We start from the raw sequence: 18,523 nt of genomic DNA, 5'->3' as shown, positions 1-18,523 counted from the left end.
ACCCTGGCAAGCTAGCCAGGCTCCCCTCACAGTATTCACTTATCCAAACCATAAACCTACGGTCAGTAGTGGTGCAGAAACGGGCAGAATGGTGGAATGGTTGGCCAGAAGCTCACCAAGGGAAAAATATCCCTGAGATCCCAACAAGTCCCAGGTGTGTCATCAACTAGAAAACTCCAGAAGCATTGCTATGACCACTTGAGGCAAATAGCCTGACCTACCTTTGGGAGGTTCACACATTTCCAGCCTTGGGAAAATCCAGGGCTGGGGGAAGCGTGGTTGATTCACCATCACAAATTGTTCTGCACAGTCAAAACTCGTAGGAAGTATTTATTATGACACTCTTCGTTATAGGTGAAGAAAAATAAAGGTTCCTAGACAAAGTCACAGAGGGGGTGGTGGGTTGGGTCAGCACTCCCCTTGCAACCACAGTGAAGCGGGGTTCCACTTCCCAGTCCAGGCTCCTTGGTGGGCCTGGGGCGGGTTGGGAGGGAGACAAGCAGGGAGAAGCCGTCTATAGGAATCCGATCTACTCCGAAAAGCACCAGAATGGCACAGTAATTTTTTTTCCTCTAAAGTAAAAATACGAAGTTTCACCATCACCCTTAAAAAAAAAAAAAAAAAAAAAAGACTTTCCCCAGGAGACGCAGGCCCAGACTCTGGGTTTTATACGAACAGCCGGGAGCCGTGCATGTACTTGTTCAGGGGCCACAGGTTGCTCTCGCCCCTGTTGGAGGTGCGCCTCTGGCACTGCTTGCAGCGCCGGTACTTCTCACATTGGTCCAGCAGGAAGAGCTTGTCGGAGGCCCTGTAGAGACGGAGGAAGAGTGGTCGTCGGCCAGCGCCCCTTGAGTCTTTGCTGCGCGCCTCGCCTGGAACCTGGAGCCAGGACGGCGTGCAGGAGCAGCGCCGGGTCCCTGCCCTCCAGGAGCTTCCGGTCCATCCGTGATCCCCCGCGCTTCCACCTGCTGGTCACCCCAGGAAGGGCATCTCCCGCGTCTCCTTCCCGGTCAGTAACAGGCTCTGAGTAGTACCTTCCCGTCTGACCCCAAGTCCTCTCCCGTCACCCAACCTAAACCCTCAGAGAACACAAGACCAGCCCCGAGTCACACAGTCAGCGCCAATGGGAAAACTCCAGGGCTTTGGTGTTTGCTGCTTGGCCCTGTGTGGGTCCTTAACCTGTCAGGCTTCCCAGGAGACAGCTTTTGAGAGAAGATCAAGCCATTGAGCTGCTGGTTATCAGCAAACAGTGAAGACAGGGAAGACTAGATTTCAGTGAAAAGACCCAGAGGGCCAGGAGCCTCTGGAGAGTGGAGGGCAGGAGAGGAAGTGGAGACAGAGAAAAAGGACAAAAGCAGTTGAAAGCAGAGATGAAGGGATGGCAGTGGCTGCTTTTCCACTTCAGCCATTTTCCTCCATGATGCAGGACAATCTCCACGGTGTTTCCTCCTACCCTATCAAAATTCCTGTACAGGTGGGATTCTGTGAAAAAAAACATCAATGATAATCCTCAAAGGAAAAAAAAGACGGCCTTATCAATGGGCAGGGGAGACCTACTTGGCTTCTTTTGGGGATAGGAAGGAGTATCACAGGCTAACTGCATACAAAGTGAAAGTGAAAGTCGCTCAGTAGTGTCCAACTCTTTGCCACCCCATGGATTATACAGTCCATGGAATTCTCCAGGCCAGAATACTGCAGTGGGTAGCTGTTCCCTTCTCCAGGGGATCTTCCTAACCCAGGAATCGAACCGGGGTCTTTTGCATTGCAGGTGGATTTTTTACCAACTGAGCTATCAGGGAAGCCAACTGTATACACGCGAACCTTAATTTTGCTTTTACTTTGTTTTCTTTTTAACACCAACCAATTCTTCCTCCCTGTCTGCCATCCACTTGAGTCCCTGCCCACAGCTTGGCCTGGGTCTTCAGGTGAGAGGTCCATTTTGCTGTGTCCGTGGAGCAGTCAGGCCATCCTGCCACTCAAACATATGTTGTGTCTCTATCCTTTATCGCGACATTAACCAAACCTTCTTCCAAAATCCAACTAAAATCTCCCTGACACTAATCTCATTGCCTTTTATCTGCTTTTTTCACAACATTAAGAAAACGGTTTAAAATATCCAGCTTCCCTTTCTCTTCCTCTTCTCTAGGCCAAACAACCCCACTTCTTTGAAATCTGTTTTCCACATCATCCCTCATACTTTCATTATCACAAAATATGGGTTCTGCCCATTAGAAAGATAGGTGAGGAATGCCTTAAAATCTAAAAGGAAAAGGTTAGTTACAGGTCAAGATCCACTGTAACAATTTTTTATGATAAAACTTTGTTGATAATTAGCAGTTGAATGTTACTTTGGTATTTTCAGGTTTTTGTAATGTTTGATTGTATAGACTTTGTTTCTTCAAATTTTTAACATTCTGTGAAATGGTACCTTACATGTGTAAAGCATTTTCAATTTTTAAAGTATAATGATTTTCTATCTTTATTTGATTCCCCAAATTCCTGTGTTAGCCAAGCCAGGCAAACGTTTAATTTACTCACCTTAGAAATAAGAAAAAATAAGGCAAAAAGTATTAGCTGCCTCTCCAAAGCTAGTGTTAATTCTTAAAAACATCTAGATTCCCTGACTCTAGATTGTAAATAGATAGCAGGGGAGAGTGAGCAGAAATATAATACATTTCAGGAAGGTGTTCTTGATTGGGCATCTCACTTTTCCGATTGCTAGTCTTAACCACAACCCCTTGATTCTGTTCTTATGAGGCCATTCCATAAGCCTAACATGTGTTCAGGCAGAAACACTCTGTTCCTATTTCCAGCTAATTATTTCCAAAGAGAATTTCCACCCTCCTCCCCTCTCCCCAGGCCTCCCTAGCCTCCACAAAAAGAAAACAAACCTATTACACAGAGGCAAAGATCAGGACAAAGTTGGCAAACATATAGCATACAACACAGCAGTCTCCGTCCCAGACCACAGCAGTATTTCCCACTGAACCCAGAATTCTTTCCTCCTCACTAAGCTCTCTAGGCAGTCAATGCTAATAAACTGAAGTTGACACTTAAAACCTATCTGTCATCCCAGGATTAGCAGGAACTAAACAAGATGCAGAGGGGATTTGCTTTGCAAATAAAACTTCAGGTGCAATCAGGTATTACCGCTCAAAAGCCTTCTCCTCCAAGTCTCGCTGCTTCTTCATGACAGCACTCCTTTCCCAATCATCCTGTAAGCTTTGGTTGATTCTGTTCACTCGCTCAAGCTCAGCATTTCTGTCTGCCAAGTGCCTAGAGAGAACAGAACAGTCTGATTCCATTTGTAATACTGGGAAAGGCATGCACCAGCCTGAGGAGCCCCATTCCTTTTATTCTAAGTTAAACAGAAAACTTCCTGGTTTTGTTCCCCACCCTTTGAAACAGACTAAGAGACATGACCACTGTAAAAACATGGTGAAACTCCTGCAAATAATTTATGGATCTAAGGCCTTTCATCATCAATCTGGGTTTAAATTAGTAGTATTAAAACCTCTTTCCAATTAAATTCAGCTTTTAAAGCCATCTATTTCCTTTGAGGCTAATTTAGCTGATCTGAAGATTCATCTCACATGGTTTCCCATACTTTGTTTCTTTCCTTTTAGTCCAGACTCTCAGCTGTCAGTAGCTGGCCCACCAGTTCTTCCAGGAATTTTACAAGACAATGCAGACAGGCATACAAATGAATGGTTAGAAAGGGGGAAAAAAAACAAATGACTAGGCAAAAGAAAGTGAATGGAGAACGGATCCAACATTGTGAAGAAGGTTTAAAAAAATAGTGTTTGATGAGGGTCACGTCATCAAAGAAATGACTGCAGTATAATATCTCCCTTCAAGTAGAGTGTTCCAGCATTCCCAATGTTGTTTCTACCACTGATCTCCAAAGACATACTCACGACTGTTGTGAATCACCCCAAACTGGCCTCAATATAAATGTGTCTCTTTCTTGCCAAGCTAAAACTCTTACAGTCAGTTCTCATTAAATTCTGGAAGGGACTTCACTGAATATGATTTAGCCTGCTGCTCTGAAGACTCTTGTGTTACAGGCACCAACCGCCACTAGGTGTCAGGACCCGCCAATAAAAATCTGTCACATGCTTTGTGCTGGTTTACTTATTCTAAAATAGCACGGCCACATTATCCTCTAACAAGGGTTGATTCAATAGCTATTCTGTGGTCATTATGCAGATTAAGTAGGATAATGTACATAAAGTGCCAATTCCTATCACACAATGGGAGGTCAATGACTGAATGGTACCTATTATATACATTTTTTCATAACCTTTTTTATCTTTTCAGTTTTTTTAATTGGAGTAAAAAAATAAACCACGTAAAATTGACCTTCTTAACCATTTCTAAACATACAGATATATGGTATTAAGTATATTCCCACTGTCGTGCAATCAGTGGGAATATATCTAACATATATAAAATACCTTTTTTCACCTTGCAAAATTGAAATTCTAAACCCATTAAACAACTTCCTATTTTTCCCTCCCCCAACCCCTGTCAACTACCCTTCTACTTTGTTTCCATGAATTAGACCACTCTAATTACTACTCTAATTACCTTATGTAAATGGAGTCATACACTGTCTTTTTTTTGTGGCTAGTTTATTTCACTTAACATAATGTCCTCAAGGTTCATCCACATTGTTGCATGTGTCAGAACTTTCTTTTTAAGGCTGCATAATATTCCATGTATGTGTATGCCACACTTTATCCATTCATCTGTGATTGGATATTTGGGTTGCTATTTCTTGGCTATCATAAATAATGTTGCTATGAACATAAGTATGCAAATATCTCTGAAAGAGTATGCTTTCAAATCTTTTGGTTTTATACACAGAAGTAGAATTATGGAATCATACAGTTCCAGAAAAACATCTATTTCTGCTTTATTGACTATGCCAAAGCCTTTGACTGTGTGGATCACAATAAACTCTGGAAAATTCTGAAAGAGATGGGAATACCAGACCACCTGACCTGCCTCCTAAGAAATCTGTATGCAGGTCAGGAAGCAACACTTAGAACTGGACATGGAACAACAGACTGGTTCCAAATAGGAAAAGGAGTACGTCAAGGCTGTATATTGTCACCCTGCTTATTTAACTTATATGCAGAGTACATCATGACAAACACTGGGCTGGAAGAAGAACAAGCTGGAATCAAGATTGCTGGGAGAAATATTAATAACCTCAGATATGCAGATGACACCACCCATATGGCAGAAAGTGAAGAACTAAAGAGCCTCTTGATGAAAGTGAAAGAGGAGAGTGAAAAAGTTGGCTTAAAGCTCAACATTCAGAAAACAAAGATCATGGCATCCTGTCCCATCGCTTCATGGCAAATAGATGGGGAAACAGTGGAAACAGTAGCAGACTTTATTTTTGGGGGCTCCAAAATGACTGCAGATGGTGACTGCAGCCATGAATAAAAGACACTTACTCCTTGGAAGAAAAGTTATGACCAACCTAGACAGCATATTAAAAAGCACAGACATTACTTTGCCAACAAAGGTCCATCTAGTTAAGGCTATGGTGTTTCCAATAGTCATGTATGGATGTGAGAGCTGCACTATAAAGAAGGCTGAGTGCCGAAGAATTGGTGCTTTTGAACTATGGTATTGGAGAAGACTCTTGAGAGTCCCTTGGACTGCAAGGAGATCCAACCAGTCCATCCTAAAGGAAATCAGTCCTGAATATTCATTGGAAGGACTGATGTTGAAGCTGAAACTCCAATACTTTCGCCACCTGATGTGAAGAGATGACTCATCTGAAAAGACCCTGATGCTGGGAAAGATTGAAGGCAGGAGGAGAAGGAGATGACAGAGGATGAGATGGCTGGGTGGCATCACCAACTCAACGGACATGAGTTTGAGTTTGGAATGCTGCAGTCATGGGGTCGCAAAGAGTTGGACATGACTGAGCAACTGAACTGAACTGAACAGTGATTCTAATTTTTTTTGAGAAACCACCACAGTTTGCCATAGTGGTTGTACCAATTTACATTCCCACTAACAGCAACACCACTTTTAGGAATTTATCCAATAGAAACAAAACAACCAGTATAAAGATATATAAGAAAAGTGTTTAATGCAGAATTGGTGTAATAGCAAAATACCTGGAAATAAACTGAATGTTCATCAATGGTGCAAAGGTTAAATTATAAACCATATTATATATTATAGATAGTATCCTGTTATTACAGAAAAATGAATTTTATATATATGTACTGGCAAGAATACACAGAAGAACTGTACAAAAAAGATCTTCATGACCCAGATAATCACGATGGTGTGATCACTCACCTAGAGCCAGACATCCTGGAATGTGAAGTCAAGTGGGCCTTAGGAAGCATCACTACGAACAAAGCTAGTGGAGGTGATGGAATTCCAGTTGAGCTATTTCAAATCCTGAAAGATGATGCTGTGAAAGTGCTGCACTCGATATGCCAGCAAATTTGGAAAACTCAGCAGTGGCCACAGGACTGGAAGAGGTCTTCGTTCCAATCCCAAAGAAAGGCAATGCCAAAGAATGCTCAAACTACCGCACAATTGCACTCATCTCACATGCTAGTAAAGTAATGCTCAAAATTCTCCAAGCCAGGCTTCAGCAATACATGAACCGTGAACTTCCAGATGTTCAAGCTGGTTTTAGAAAAGGCAGAGGAACCAGAGATCAAATTGCCAATATCCGCTGGATCATTGAAAAAGCAAGAGAGTTCCAGAAAAACATCTACTTCTGCTTTTTTGACTATGCCAAAGCCTTTGACTGTGTGGCTCACAATAAACTCTGGAAAATTCTGAAAGAGATGGGAATACCAGACCATCTGATCCGTCTCTTGAGAAACCTGTATGCAGGTCAGGAAGCAACAGTTAGAACTGGACATGGAACAACAGACTGGTTCCAAATAGGAAAAGGAGTACGTCAAGGCTGTATATTGTCACCCTGCTTATTTAACTTATATGCAGAGTACATCATGAGAAATGCTGGGCTGGAAGAAACACAAGCTGGAATCAAGATTGCGGGGAGAAATATCAATAACCTCAGATATGTAGATGACACCACCCTTATGGCAGAAAGTGAAGAAGAACTAAACAGCCTCTTGATGAAAGTGAAAGAGAAGAGTGAAAAAGTTGGCTTAAAGCTCAACGTTCAGAAAACTAAGATCATGGCATCTGGTCCCATCACTTCATGGGAAATAGATGGGGAAACAGTGTCAGACTTTATTTTTGGGGGCTCCAAAATCACTGCTGATGGTGATTGCAGCCATGAAATTAAAAGACGCTTACTCCTTGGAAGTAAAGTTATGGCCAACCTAGATAGCATATTTAAAAGCAGAGACATTACTTTGCCAACAAAGGTCCGTCTAGTCAAGGCTATGGTTTTTCCAGTGGTCATGTATGGATGTGAGAGTTGGACGATGAAGAAAGTTGAGCGCCGAAGAATTGATACTTTTGAACTGTGGTGTTGAAGAAGACTCTTGAGAGTCCCTTGGACTGCAAGGAGATCCATCCAGTCCATCCTAAAGGAGATCAGTTCTGGGTGTTCATTGGAAGGAATGATGTTGAAGCTGAAACTCCAATACTTTGGCCACCTCATGCGAAGAGTTGACTCATTGGAAAAGACCCTAATGCTGGGAAGGATTGGGGGCAGGAAGAGACGCGAACAACAGAGGATGAGATGGTTGGATGGCATCATTAACTCGATGGACATGGGTTTGGGTAAACTCCGGGAGTTGGTGATGGACAGGGAGGCCTGGCATGCTGCAATTCATGGGGTCGCAAAGAGTCGGACATGACTGAGCGACTGAACTGAACTGAAATACAAATTAATGGCACATTATTAGGTTAAAGAAAGTTTGGGTTGTAGAGTAATACATAAGATCTCACACACCTCATTTGCAAAATGGAAGGAAAAATATATAGTGTACATTTTTTAATACGTTTGTAAAAGAAATAGGAAAAAATGTAGAAGGCTAATCTTAACACAGACTACTTGGTAGGAGAGATTATTAGCCTTTTAAAAAAAAAAAATCTCTGCACTCATTCATAATTTTAGTGAGCATGAATTGTTATATTTTTAAAAAACAAAAACAGGAAAGTTTAAAGAAAAAAATGTAAAACAAGTAAAATTACATCAGCAGGCATCTTTGGATCACACAGACTAAATCATTTCTCTCTGAAAGAAAGTGACCTTCTATTTGCCACAGGAAGACCTAAATTCACATCTTGAGGTGGACTGAAGGTGGGCCAGTTGGAAAAGATAAGAGAAGTAAGAGAGACTGGAATAATCAGTAAAGGATATATAAACAGAAGACAGGGACCTGGCCCATACAGAAAAGGAAGTTTATGATCAGAGCTCCGACAAAAGAGATAACCAAGTAAAGACCACAGTTCATGTATGCTCAGAGCTCTGATTTCCAGAATGTTCTCACCTTCAGCACCCCTGCACCAGCAAACATCAGCACAGCTTACTATATGCACAGTTCTCTGCAGAAGGTATTTAGTGGAGGATGAGAAAGGATCTGAGTTTCATATCTTTGTGTTCACTTGAGCAGGGCAGCACATTTGTGACTCACATATAGACAATGCTGGGGTGGACAACTCTTTTCAGACATTGTCCTATACAGGGAAAGAAAACTATGGAAAGTTAACTTGAGGGAGAAGTAGGATCAAGAAAGTTTGTTTGTGACTTTGTGGTTATTGTTTAGTCTCTAAGCTGTGCCCGATTCTTTGCAACTCCTTGGGACTGTAGCCCGCCAAGCTCCTCTGTCCATGGGATTTCCCAGGCAAAAATACTGGAGTGGGTAGCCCATTGCCTTCTCCAGGGGATCTTTCTGACCCAGGGATTGAACCTGTGTCTCCTGCATTGGCAGGTGGATTCTGTACCACTGAGCCACCTAGGAAACCTCAACCAAGTAATACATAGTTCCAAATGGACATCCTTCTTAACCAAACCTGCAGAACCTAGATGTCACCTGTGAACTTAGCTGCCCAATAGAATCACCAGAAAGCTTTTAAAACTATGGAATGCTAAGTACTTCAATTTTTAAAAAAATTGGAGATTAGAGTACTTTTACAACTCTACAGTAAGAAAGCAAACAACACAAAATAGTAAATATAGCAAATAAATAATGTGATAAGAACAGGTATGAGACTCAAACAGATACTTCTCCAAACTTATGGTTACCAAAAGGGAAAGGGAGTGGGGGGGGATAAATTAGGAGTTTGGGATTAACAGATACAAACTACTATATATAAAATAGAAAAGCAGTAAGAGAACTATAGTCAGCATCTTATAATAAACCATAATGGAAAAGAATATGAAAAAGATCATTCATTTGGAATTCATTATTGGTTATCTTACATCATTATATATATATATATATATGCTTATAGAAACATGTATACATAATATTTCTTTTAAATGGGTCTATTATTAATTTAAAAGCTTTTGTCCATAGGTTGAATTGTAGGGACGAAAAAGATAGAGCATAGAACGATATTTTGCACATGGTAACACTTCAGTGTGTTCACTATTATGATTGCTTCTCTGGAGGGCATGAGAGGAGGAGGAAAGAGCCAGAGGTCTCACTCTTTGTGTGTCCTCTGAAGCATTAGCAAATCCCGCTTTTGGTCCACCAGCTGGTGCAGGATGGCTCTCCTCTTGTGGTTAGCAGCAGCCTCCATCTGATGCTTCATGTAATTCTGGTCTCTCTTTCGCTTTTCCACCATCATCTCACCCTCATTCTTACCAAAGATGGGCTTAGAAGAGTCTGGCTCAAACATGGGCAGCTGAGGGCATCTGTTTTTTATCTGAGGCAGGGACACACAGAATGCAGATTATGGTTATACCAGGGACTAGACGTCAGGAACAAGGCTGTGGCATAGCAAAAACCAGCACCTGGGTGGGAGGAACAAGGGCCTCAAAAAACACCAAATGGATAACACAGAAGGGCATTCATAACATTACAGGATTCACACGTATTTTTAGAATGCTATTGAAATACTGCATGCCTTTTTAGGGGAGGGTGGGGATTCCAGCTTTTGTATTTTTTCCCTATTACACAAAACAAAGTAGGAAAAATAATAAAGGAATAAAACTGCAAAAGTAGTTAATTGGTAGAACACACAGACACAAAAATCTGGATAGGAGGAGGAGCTTATTTACAACAAGGAAACACATGTAAATTACAGTAGTTTGCAGTGTATATGGGAAACGTTAAAAAAGTTAAACATGTGCTACATGGACATCACTGTTTACAGCAATATTAAAGGGGAGAGAACACTTATTTGGGGACAGATATACCCACAAGGTCCAGGTTTTACAGCATCCGGGCAATAAATGCACAAAACTGTATTACAGCTAGTTAATCAGTTTAAGAATCATTCCCAGATATGTCACGTTTCCAGCCCTTGGCAGTTCATTCCTACAGATTTCAACTACTCCATCCGTGGGGACCAAAAGCAGCCAGAAACACTGCACAATTTTAAAGTAATAATTGTCTCCTTACCTGGGCATCCAGAGCTCTCTTGTAACACTGTGTTTCTTCCATCTTATCTTTTATGTATTTGGCTCTTTGCGCAGCAAGTCTGGCAGTTACAAATAAGAGAAGGTGAGGGCACAGTTTGTTACAGAGTCTTTCGTAACACAGATTAACATCAACAACACATGTTTAATAAATATTAATAGGAATAAGAACCTGGTAAACAAAAAGTGATATTTTTTTCCTTCCAGGAACTTTTACTTTAAGAAAAGAGTAATCCAAATCCATAGGCTAGTAGACAAGGACAGCTGCTGCTGTTGCTAAGTCACTTCAGTCGTGTCCGACTCTTTGCAACCCCATGGACTGTAGCCCGCAAGGTTCCTCTGACCATGGGATTCTCCAGGCAAGAACACTGGAGTGAGTTGCCATTTCCTCCTCCAGGGGATCTTTCCGACCCAGGGATCAAACCCAGGTCTCCCGCATTGCAGACAGATTCCCTATCACTGAGCCACTGGGAAAGCCCGCAGACAAGGACAGACAGGTAGAGAATAAGTAACTGACCAACCATATTTTCCAAATGCACTGCCAGTAAGTCAGGCACCCCTTCTCCCCCCATGCTTAAAAAAAATCTAGATAGGAAAGCAGAAAATGTCTATAACACAATAAAATGATTCATCACAAGATTTATTTTTAAGAATGATCTTCCTATTGTAACACGTATCTGTTTTATGCCACCTCCACATGATCTGAAAAGTGAATAAAACAAAACATATGCATTTTATAGAAAACAGCTTTTCGGCCACAGAATCTAGCTGCTTATTTGTTTTGGAGGTCTCTCTCTCACCCCAGCAGCCTCCTTAATTTCCCTCCAGTAGCAGAAGTGTATCCCCTCTAGCATGTTTGAACTCTTCGGCCCTGGCCCTAACCTAGGTCTCTGATAGCCCATGCAGGACCAATCAGATTCTTTCGTAAAAATTTGGAATTGAGGTTGAAATTCATCCAAGTGTCAGCGGAATACAGACAATGTCAACTAAGGAGCTGTGGATATTAGCAGATGGAAAGCGTTTTTTACAAGGATTTTAGACCCTGGTTTCAGCCCTCCTGGGTCTCCCATACATTTCTGCCCTTGGGTTCCACAGGACCCCCTTCTTAGTTATAATAAAACTCAGTTTGCCTTGAGGTCATCTGGGAATAACGAAGCCTGCTCAAGACAAGTCCTTTCTGTCACCTACAAGGATTAGTGACCACAAAACAGTTCAAAATGGGGACTTCCCTGGTGGTATAGTGGTTAAGAACCTGCCTTCCAATGCAGGGGACACAGATTGGATCCCTGGTTAGGGAACTAAGATCCCAAATGCCACAGGGCACTAAGGCTGCAACTGCTGAATCTATAGGCCCTAGAGCCTACACACCATGGCTAGAGAGAAGCCCACAAACCACAACAAAGACCCAATGCAGCCAAATTAATAAAGTTTAAAAATAATAATATCTCGCTTCAAAATACTAAATGATACTCTGTAATCAAAATGATTATAAGCAGCCATCGTTACTATAATGATAGTTATAATAATGCTGGCTTTTTCATGTTTCCAATGAAGTGTTATGCTATGGTACCGGCTGCTAGCTGGGTTAATGTGCACAGCTGTACTAACGGGACTACCAGCGATGATTTAGTCCTACAGGGGAAGAAGTGTCCCGTGAGCATTCCAAACCCGTCTTTTCAGAGACTCACTCCTCTGTGAGCTGCACTTGTTCCAGGCGGTCCATCAGCTCTCCGTTTTGCCTTTGCTTTATGTCCTTTTCCCGTCTGTGATCCATTTGTCTCAGGAGACTTTGGGAATACTCCTCTTGCTTAAAAGCATTAATCTCAGGACTGAGTGGCCGTTTATCAAACAGGAAGGATTTCTAGAATGAAAGAAAAGCAACTCATTTATTCTAGAATCATAAAAAGCATCAAAGAAAGTGAAAGTGAAGTCGCATGGACTGTAGCCTACCAGGCTCCTCCATCCATGGGAATTTCCAGGCAAGAGTACTGGAGTGGGCTGCCATTTCCTTCTCCAAAAAGCATTAAAGAACAAAGGTAATCATTCGGAAGACTAAAGTCAACCAGAAAACATTAAGTTATCATATTTGCCCAGTCTTCAACATGGCAAATAGCTAGTGACCCACAGATTAATACAAGCGCAGTTAAGGATGAATCTGAATAGTACTGACCACAGCCCCATAACTGAGAGGGAGGTGAAAAGGGACTTCAAGGAGTAGGTCCTCCACTAGTACTTACACATTCATACTGAAAGAAGAAGGAATTCTGAGTGAGTGCAGAAACATCAACAGGAATGCAAGGGGGTGGAAGAAGGAGAATATAGCACCTACTTGGGCCTGGCCAATCTCAACACTGGGAACCCAGCCGTGACCAAGGGCAGAGATCAACAGAGAGCCTCACTCTCACTGATCCCACATGCTGGTGCAGGAGACAGCCAGTCAAGAAGCAACAACACGCAGATAATTTAAGATATTAATGTGTGCTATGACGGCTTCCTCGTGGCTCAATGGAAAAGAATCCACCTGCCAATGCGTAAGACGCGAGTTCCATCCCTGGGTCAGGAAGATTCCCCTCGAGAAGGAAATGGCATTCCACTCTAGTATTCTTGCCTAGGGAATCCCATGGACGGAGGAGCCTGGTGGGCTTACAGTCCTTGGGGTTGTAAAAGAGTTGGACATGACTCAGTGACTGAACAGCAACAAGGTGCTATGAGGTCTTCTTTATCATAGCAAGTAACTGGATGGGAACGGGGTTAATTGGTTATTAGGGAAGGCTTTTGCTAAGGTAGTGACTGGGTCACCTCCACTGCAAGTATCAGGGACCCATACAGAAGGAATAGCAAGTGCAAAGACACTAGATGAAAACAAGCAGAAAGAAGGTCTCTGTGGCTGAAGCATAGTGAGCAGGGGGAGAACACGGCAGGTGGGCTCAAAGAGAGAGGTGGGCCAAATCAGGGGGATGTGAGAGGTCAAGGTCAGGTGTTTAGACTTATTTTAATTCAATGGTAGGCCATTAGAGGCTCTATATGGAGAACGATCTGTTCTGGTGAACAGTTTTAAAAGATCACTTTGGCTTCTATGTGGAGACTAGATTGTAGGAAGGCGGACAGCGAGCCTAACTAGGAAACCATCACAAAAGTTGGACCTTCTAGAAATGCAGCTTGGGCTAGGGTCGGGTACCATTGAAGGTGAAGAGATGCTGGATACATTTTGGAGGTGAAGGCAAGTGGACTTGAAGATGGCTGGATGAAGTGAGAACAGAGGAGAAGGGATCTGGGATCACTTTAGGTAAGGGTTTGTGCAACTGTCTGGCTGGTGATGCCACTTGCTAAAATGGGAAGGCTGGGAGAAGAACAGGTTGAGAAGGGGAATCGAAACTTCTGTTTTGATCTTTTTCACTTTAAGTATCTACAGTTAAAACAAAGAGGAAATTCAAATTGGGCAGTGATAAACATATAATCTGAACCTTAAATCTACCTAAGAGGAGAGAGAGATTGGGCCTATAGCTCAAAAGCATGGTGCTCTCTCTTCCTCACTCCCTGCTGCCCCTGACCGGAAGGTTTTGCCTCCATTCACTTCTTGACCTAACTCCTGTATGCCAGGAAGTCTTCCCAGATCTCTGGTCTGGGTTAAGTGACTCCCCTCTCTGCCCTGTTCAAAGATTTACCATAGCATTTAGTTTATGTCACACTCTTGTCTCTTTCGGAGAAGGCAATGGCACCCCACTCCAGTACTCTTGCCTGGAAAATGCCATGGGTGGAGGAGCCTGGTAGGCTGCAGTGCATGGGGTCGCTAAGAGTCGGACACAACTGAACGACTTCACTTTCACGCATTGGAGAAGGAAATGGCAACCCACTCCAGTGTTCTTGCCTGGAGAATCCCAGGGACAGGGGAGCCTGGTAGGCTGCCGTCTATGGGGTCGCACAGAGTCAGACATGACTGAAGCGACTTAGCAGCTTGTCTCTTTAAATCTGTTTCCCCCATTATCCTGAAATGTCTTTAGAGAGGGACTTTGTCTTATTCTTCATCTTTGTATTCTTAGCTACTAGTACAGTGGCCAGCACAAAATAATTCAGTGAAATGTTTGATGTTAAATAAAGAAAATCTATTTTATTAGATGTACATCCAGAGTGTCACATTACCTAGACAGTGAGGTAAAAAGAAGCAAGAACAAGCAGAAATAAAGGTAGGCACATCATGATTGAAAACAATTAATGGCAAGGCAGGTGGCTCACCTCCATCTGAAGCTGGACTTCTCAAACTTATTGTGTCCAACTCTTTTGCGAACCCATGGACTGTAGCCCACCAGGCTCCTCTGTCCATAGGATTCTCCAAGTAAGAATACTGGCGTGGGCTGCCATGCCCTCCTCCAGGAGATCTTCCAAACCCACAGATTGAACCTGCATCTCTTACATTGGCAGGCAGATTCTTTACCACTGAGCCACCTGGGAAGCCCCTCTCAAACTTAAGGAAGCTACAAATCACCTAAATGTATTATTGAGTAGATTCTCATTCTGTGAGGTGTGAGGTGGCACCCTAGATTCTGTATTGCCAGCAAACTCCCAGGAGATATTTGTTCTCTATTTAGATCATCTGATCCTGGGGCAGGAATTTAATACACTGTCTCCTAACCCCACCTCCCCCAGGTCCCAGCTGAGAATTACCATCCTTGACAAGCACTATAGTGACCAACAACAGGAACTGTATTGTGAACGTGAACATGTGGAGACAGACACAGGACCACTCCTGCTTTAGAAGGAAACTTCAACCTTGCACAGCCTTACCACTTTTTAAAAATGGCACAACATGCAAGATGAGTAGACCCAAATGCTCACAACTAGGGCAGGTATCAGCAACAGAAATTTTGAAAAGATTCTTACATAAAATTCAGGTTTCTCATTCTTGTGGATTCTTATAGCTTCAGCAACTCCAAGATTATAGGCAGCATTCTTTTGATTCTGTTCTCTACTAGCCAGACTTCTCATCTTTGAAAAAAATATCATTACATGTTGAAATAGAGTCTTTAAAAATTTAATTCTACTACATTAAAATAACCCAAGTAAGGTAGGAACCTGCCTTTGGGAGGTAATGGTACTTTCTGATATGTTTATAATTTTTTTTTTTAAGTGGGCTTTTGTTTCCCATTCTTGGACTCTAGGCACCACTTCTACAGGGACAGTAAGAAGGAAGAAAGATTTCAGGAATGGTTCCCTATGATATCACAAGAAGGCAGTAGGGCCAGTTATTGAAAAGTTCAGAAATCAGGATAGAGCAAAGGTGAAGGTGCCATTCCACCTTTACTCAAGATAGGCCATGAATCTGAAGGAAAAAGACTTGCCTGGGGCTATATTTTATGATAAATCAAAAATAAAGCCATATACATCCAGGAATTCCACCTTTAAAACTCAGTCCTTAGGGAGTGGAAAAAAATCAGTAGCAGGTGCAAACACCAACTGCATGGATATTCATCCCCGGGCTTCTTATTATTAGTGAAAACTTGGACATAACCTAAGTTCAAATTTAGCAGTAGGTAAATGATTAAATACACTACCGTCAAGCTACACGTTGGAGCTTTTTAAACGGCATTTGGTAATAATGTTCTCCTGCCCCATGTTAAACACTCCTTACCAGAAGTGCGGAAGTACCTGCTCTTTGAAGATAGTCTCTTGGTCTTTCAACATGAGATACTCCTGGATGACTCGCTCATCTTCCATCTCTCTCCTCCTCCTCTCCTCAGTGTAGTACAGTGGGGAATTTCGCTGTGCTCGTTGCAAGCATATGTAACACATTTCCTATAACATCGAGTTTCAGGGCAAATTGATTTTTACCTTTTACTTTTTTTTTGCTCTGCATTTCCTTCCCAAGCTCTCCAAAGGCTAGGGGTGTCAAGAAGTAGACTTCATAAAAGGATGTATTCATGGTATTATCCAAATGGAACTTTTCAGAGAGGGCCCCGCAAATATTCCAGAGGATTTATTCAACTCTTACTTGAATAGCTGTGTTTAAAGTAACTGAAAATTAGAGATTTCCCAGACCTATTTCTGTTAACTAGTGGATTTTGACTAGTAGATAATTTATCACAGTCCCATTATAGGTCCTGTGTACTTGAGCCATACCCGTGTATTAAAGAAAGAGCAATTCCTCGAATTATCTTTGAGAAGCAGAAGTCAGAAGGAGATTCTGTCTGGGCTCTGTCTCTTTGAAGACACTGTACCTGTCCTGCCCTATGATGGTCCTTGCAAGAAGTGCCTGGAGAAATTTTAGGCTTCATTTCATGATCATTTTTCAGTCCACCTGGAGATGATACACTATAAAAACAATGCAACATTAATTAATATTAATGTAGCCTGACATCAATTATAATCAATGATGAATGATAATTTTAGAAACAAGTATAAATACAAGAGGGCTTCCGAGGTGGCACTAATGGTAAAGAACTCGCCTACCAATACAGGAGACATAAGAGATGCAGCTTTGATCCCTGGGATGGGAAGATCCCCTGGAGGAGGGCATGGCAACCCATTCCAGTGATCTTGCCTGGAGAATCCCATGGACAGAGGACCCTGGTGGTCTACAGTCCATAGGGTTACAAAGAGTCAGACGTGACTGAAGTGACTAAACATGCATGCACACATAAATATAAGAAAATAAAAAATATCTCAGCAGTTTTCTTTAGAGTATCTACATGTATAGAGATTAAAAACCTAACCTTTATATCAGATAAACTCAGGTTCAAAACCCGGCTTTCTTTATTAGAAGTTGACTGGCATTAGACAAACTGGATAACTGTACAAAGTCTCAGTTACCAATTCAGTGAAATTGGATAAAACTTACTCATTCTACAAAAATTTGTTGAGTGTTTACTAGGTGTACTGCTCTCAGCATGGGAGAGGCAGTGAAGAACAAAACACACATGCAAAAAAAAATGCTCTGTCCTCATGGAATTAACATGCTGATGGGAGTAGACAGTCAGTAAACAAGACGAATGAATTATATAGTCTGTTCGATGGTGATAAATACCATGCAATGCTGGAGGAATGGAGTATTAAATCATGAATACAATGGCCAGGGAAGTTCTCACCAGAACGGTGACATCTGAGCAACTTGAAGGCAGTAAAAGAATAATAATAATCAGATATCTGATGGAAAAGAATCTAGTGGAGCAAATGAGTGCTAATGACTAGAAGTGGGAGCATGCCTGTGTTCAGTGTGGCTGGAGGAAGTAAGAGAGAGAGATCAGAGATCAGGCAAGACATTGAAGGCCATGGTAATGACTTTAGCTTTCACCTTGGGTGAGAATGGGAGCCATATCCAGTATTAGCAAAGCTACAGAGAACACAGCAATTCTTCATATTTCTGTTACTGGGAAGATAATTTTGGGTATCATCTACCTGAGGGTAACTGGTGCATGGTACCATGCATGCTAAGTCACTTCAGTTGTGTCCAACTCTTTGCAGCCCCATGAACTGTACTCCACCAGGCTCCTCTGTCCATGGGATTCTCCAGGCAAGAATACTGGAGCAGGCTGCCATGCCCTCCTCTGGAGGATCTTCCTGACCCAGGGATCGAATCCACATCTCTTATGTCTCCCTGCTTTGGCTGGCGGGTCCTTTAAAACTAGCACCACTTCAGAAGCCCTGAAGATGATTGGTAATGCATATCAAAAACATGAAAAATGGACTCATCACTTATCTCTGAAATTTCACTTTAAAGCTTCTTTCCTATAGAATATGCAGGTGTGTGTAAAGAATTATGTGATTATATTTGTTTCAACATTTATAAAAAACTAAAAATCATCTACGTATACAGGAGATTTGTTGAACAAAAGGTTTAATAAATGAGATGAGCAATCATTTGTTCATGTTTTAGAACATTTAAAGCCATAGGGAAATTTTCACCACTTAAATTGTTACGTATAGCAAAGGTTCATATGATATAATCTCAGTTTTCTTTAAAATGTATGTACATGT

General features: G+C 42.0%; 1 protein-coding gene across 5 annotated transcripts in view; it reads right to left on the bottom strand.

The window, feature by feature from the left end:
• Nucleotides 1-317: 317 nt before the first annotated feature.
• CCDC81 (coiled-coil domain containing 81) overlaps nt 318-18,523 on the bottom strand; it is a 38,635-nt gene continuing 20,429 nt past the window's right edge. For all 5 annotated transcript variants that reach the window (XM_081536354.1, XM_081536353.1, XM_081536352.1 and 2 more), the window contains 8 exons: nt 16,768-16,861; nt 16,199-16,345; nt 15,434-15,538; nt 12,244-12,416; nt 10,539-10,617; nt 9,620-9,840; nt 3,151-3,276; nt 318-808 (listed from right to left, as the gene is read on the bottom strand). In XM_081536354.1, coding sequence (XP_081392480.1) covers nt 667-808; nt 3,151-3,276; nt 9,620-9,840; nt 10,539-10,617; nt 12,244-12,416; nt 15,434-15,538; nt 16,199-16,345; nt 16,768-16,861 — 1,087 coding nt within the window. In that variant the 3' untranslated portion in view covers nt 318-666. The remainder of the gene's footprint in view (nt 809-3,150; nt 3,277-9,619; nt 9,841-10,538; nt 10,618-12,243; nt 12,417-15,433; nt 15,539-16,198; nt 16,346-16,767; nt 16,862-18,523) is intronic.

Source organism: Giraffa tippelskirchi, chromosome 10, assembly GCF_054371585.1.
Source record: "Giraffa tippelskirchi isolate mGirTip1 chromosome 10, T2T-mGirTip1v1.2.pri, whole genome shotgun sequence".
NCBI lineage: Eukaryota > Metazoa > Chordata > Mammalia > Artiodactyla > Giraffidae > Giraffa > Giraffa tippelskirchi.
The sequence above is the reverse complement of the archived record's forward strand: the minus strand, read 5'-3'. Positions and strand labels throughout refer to the sequence as shown.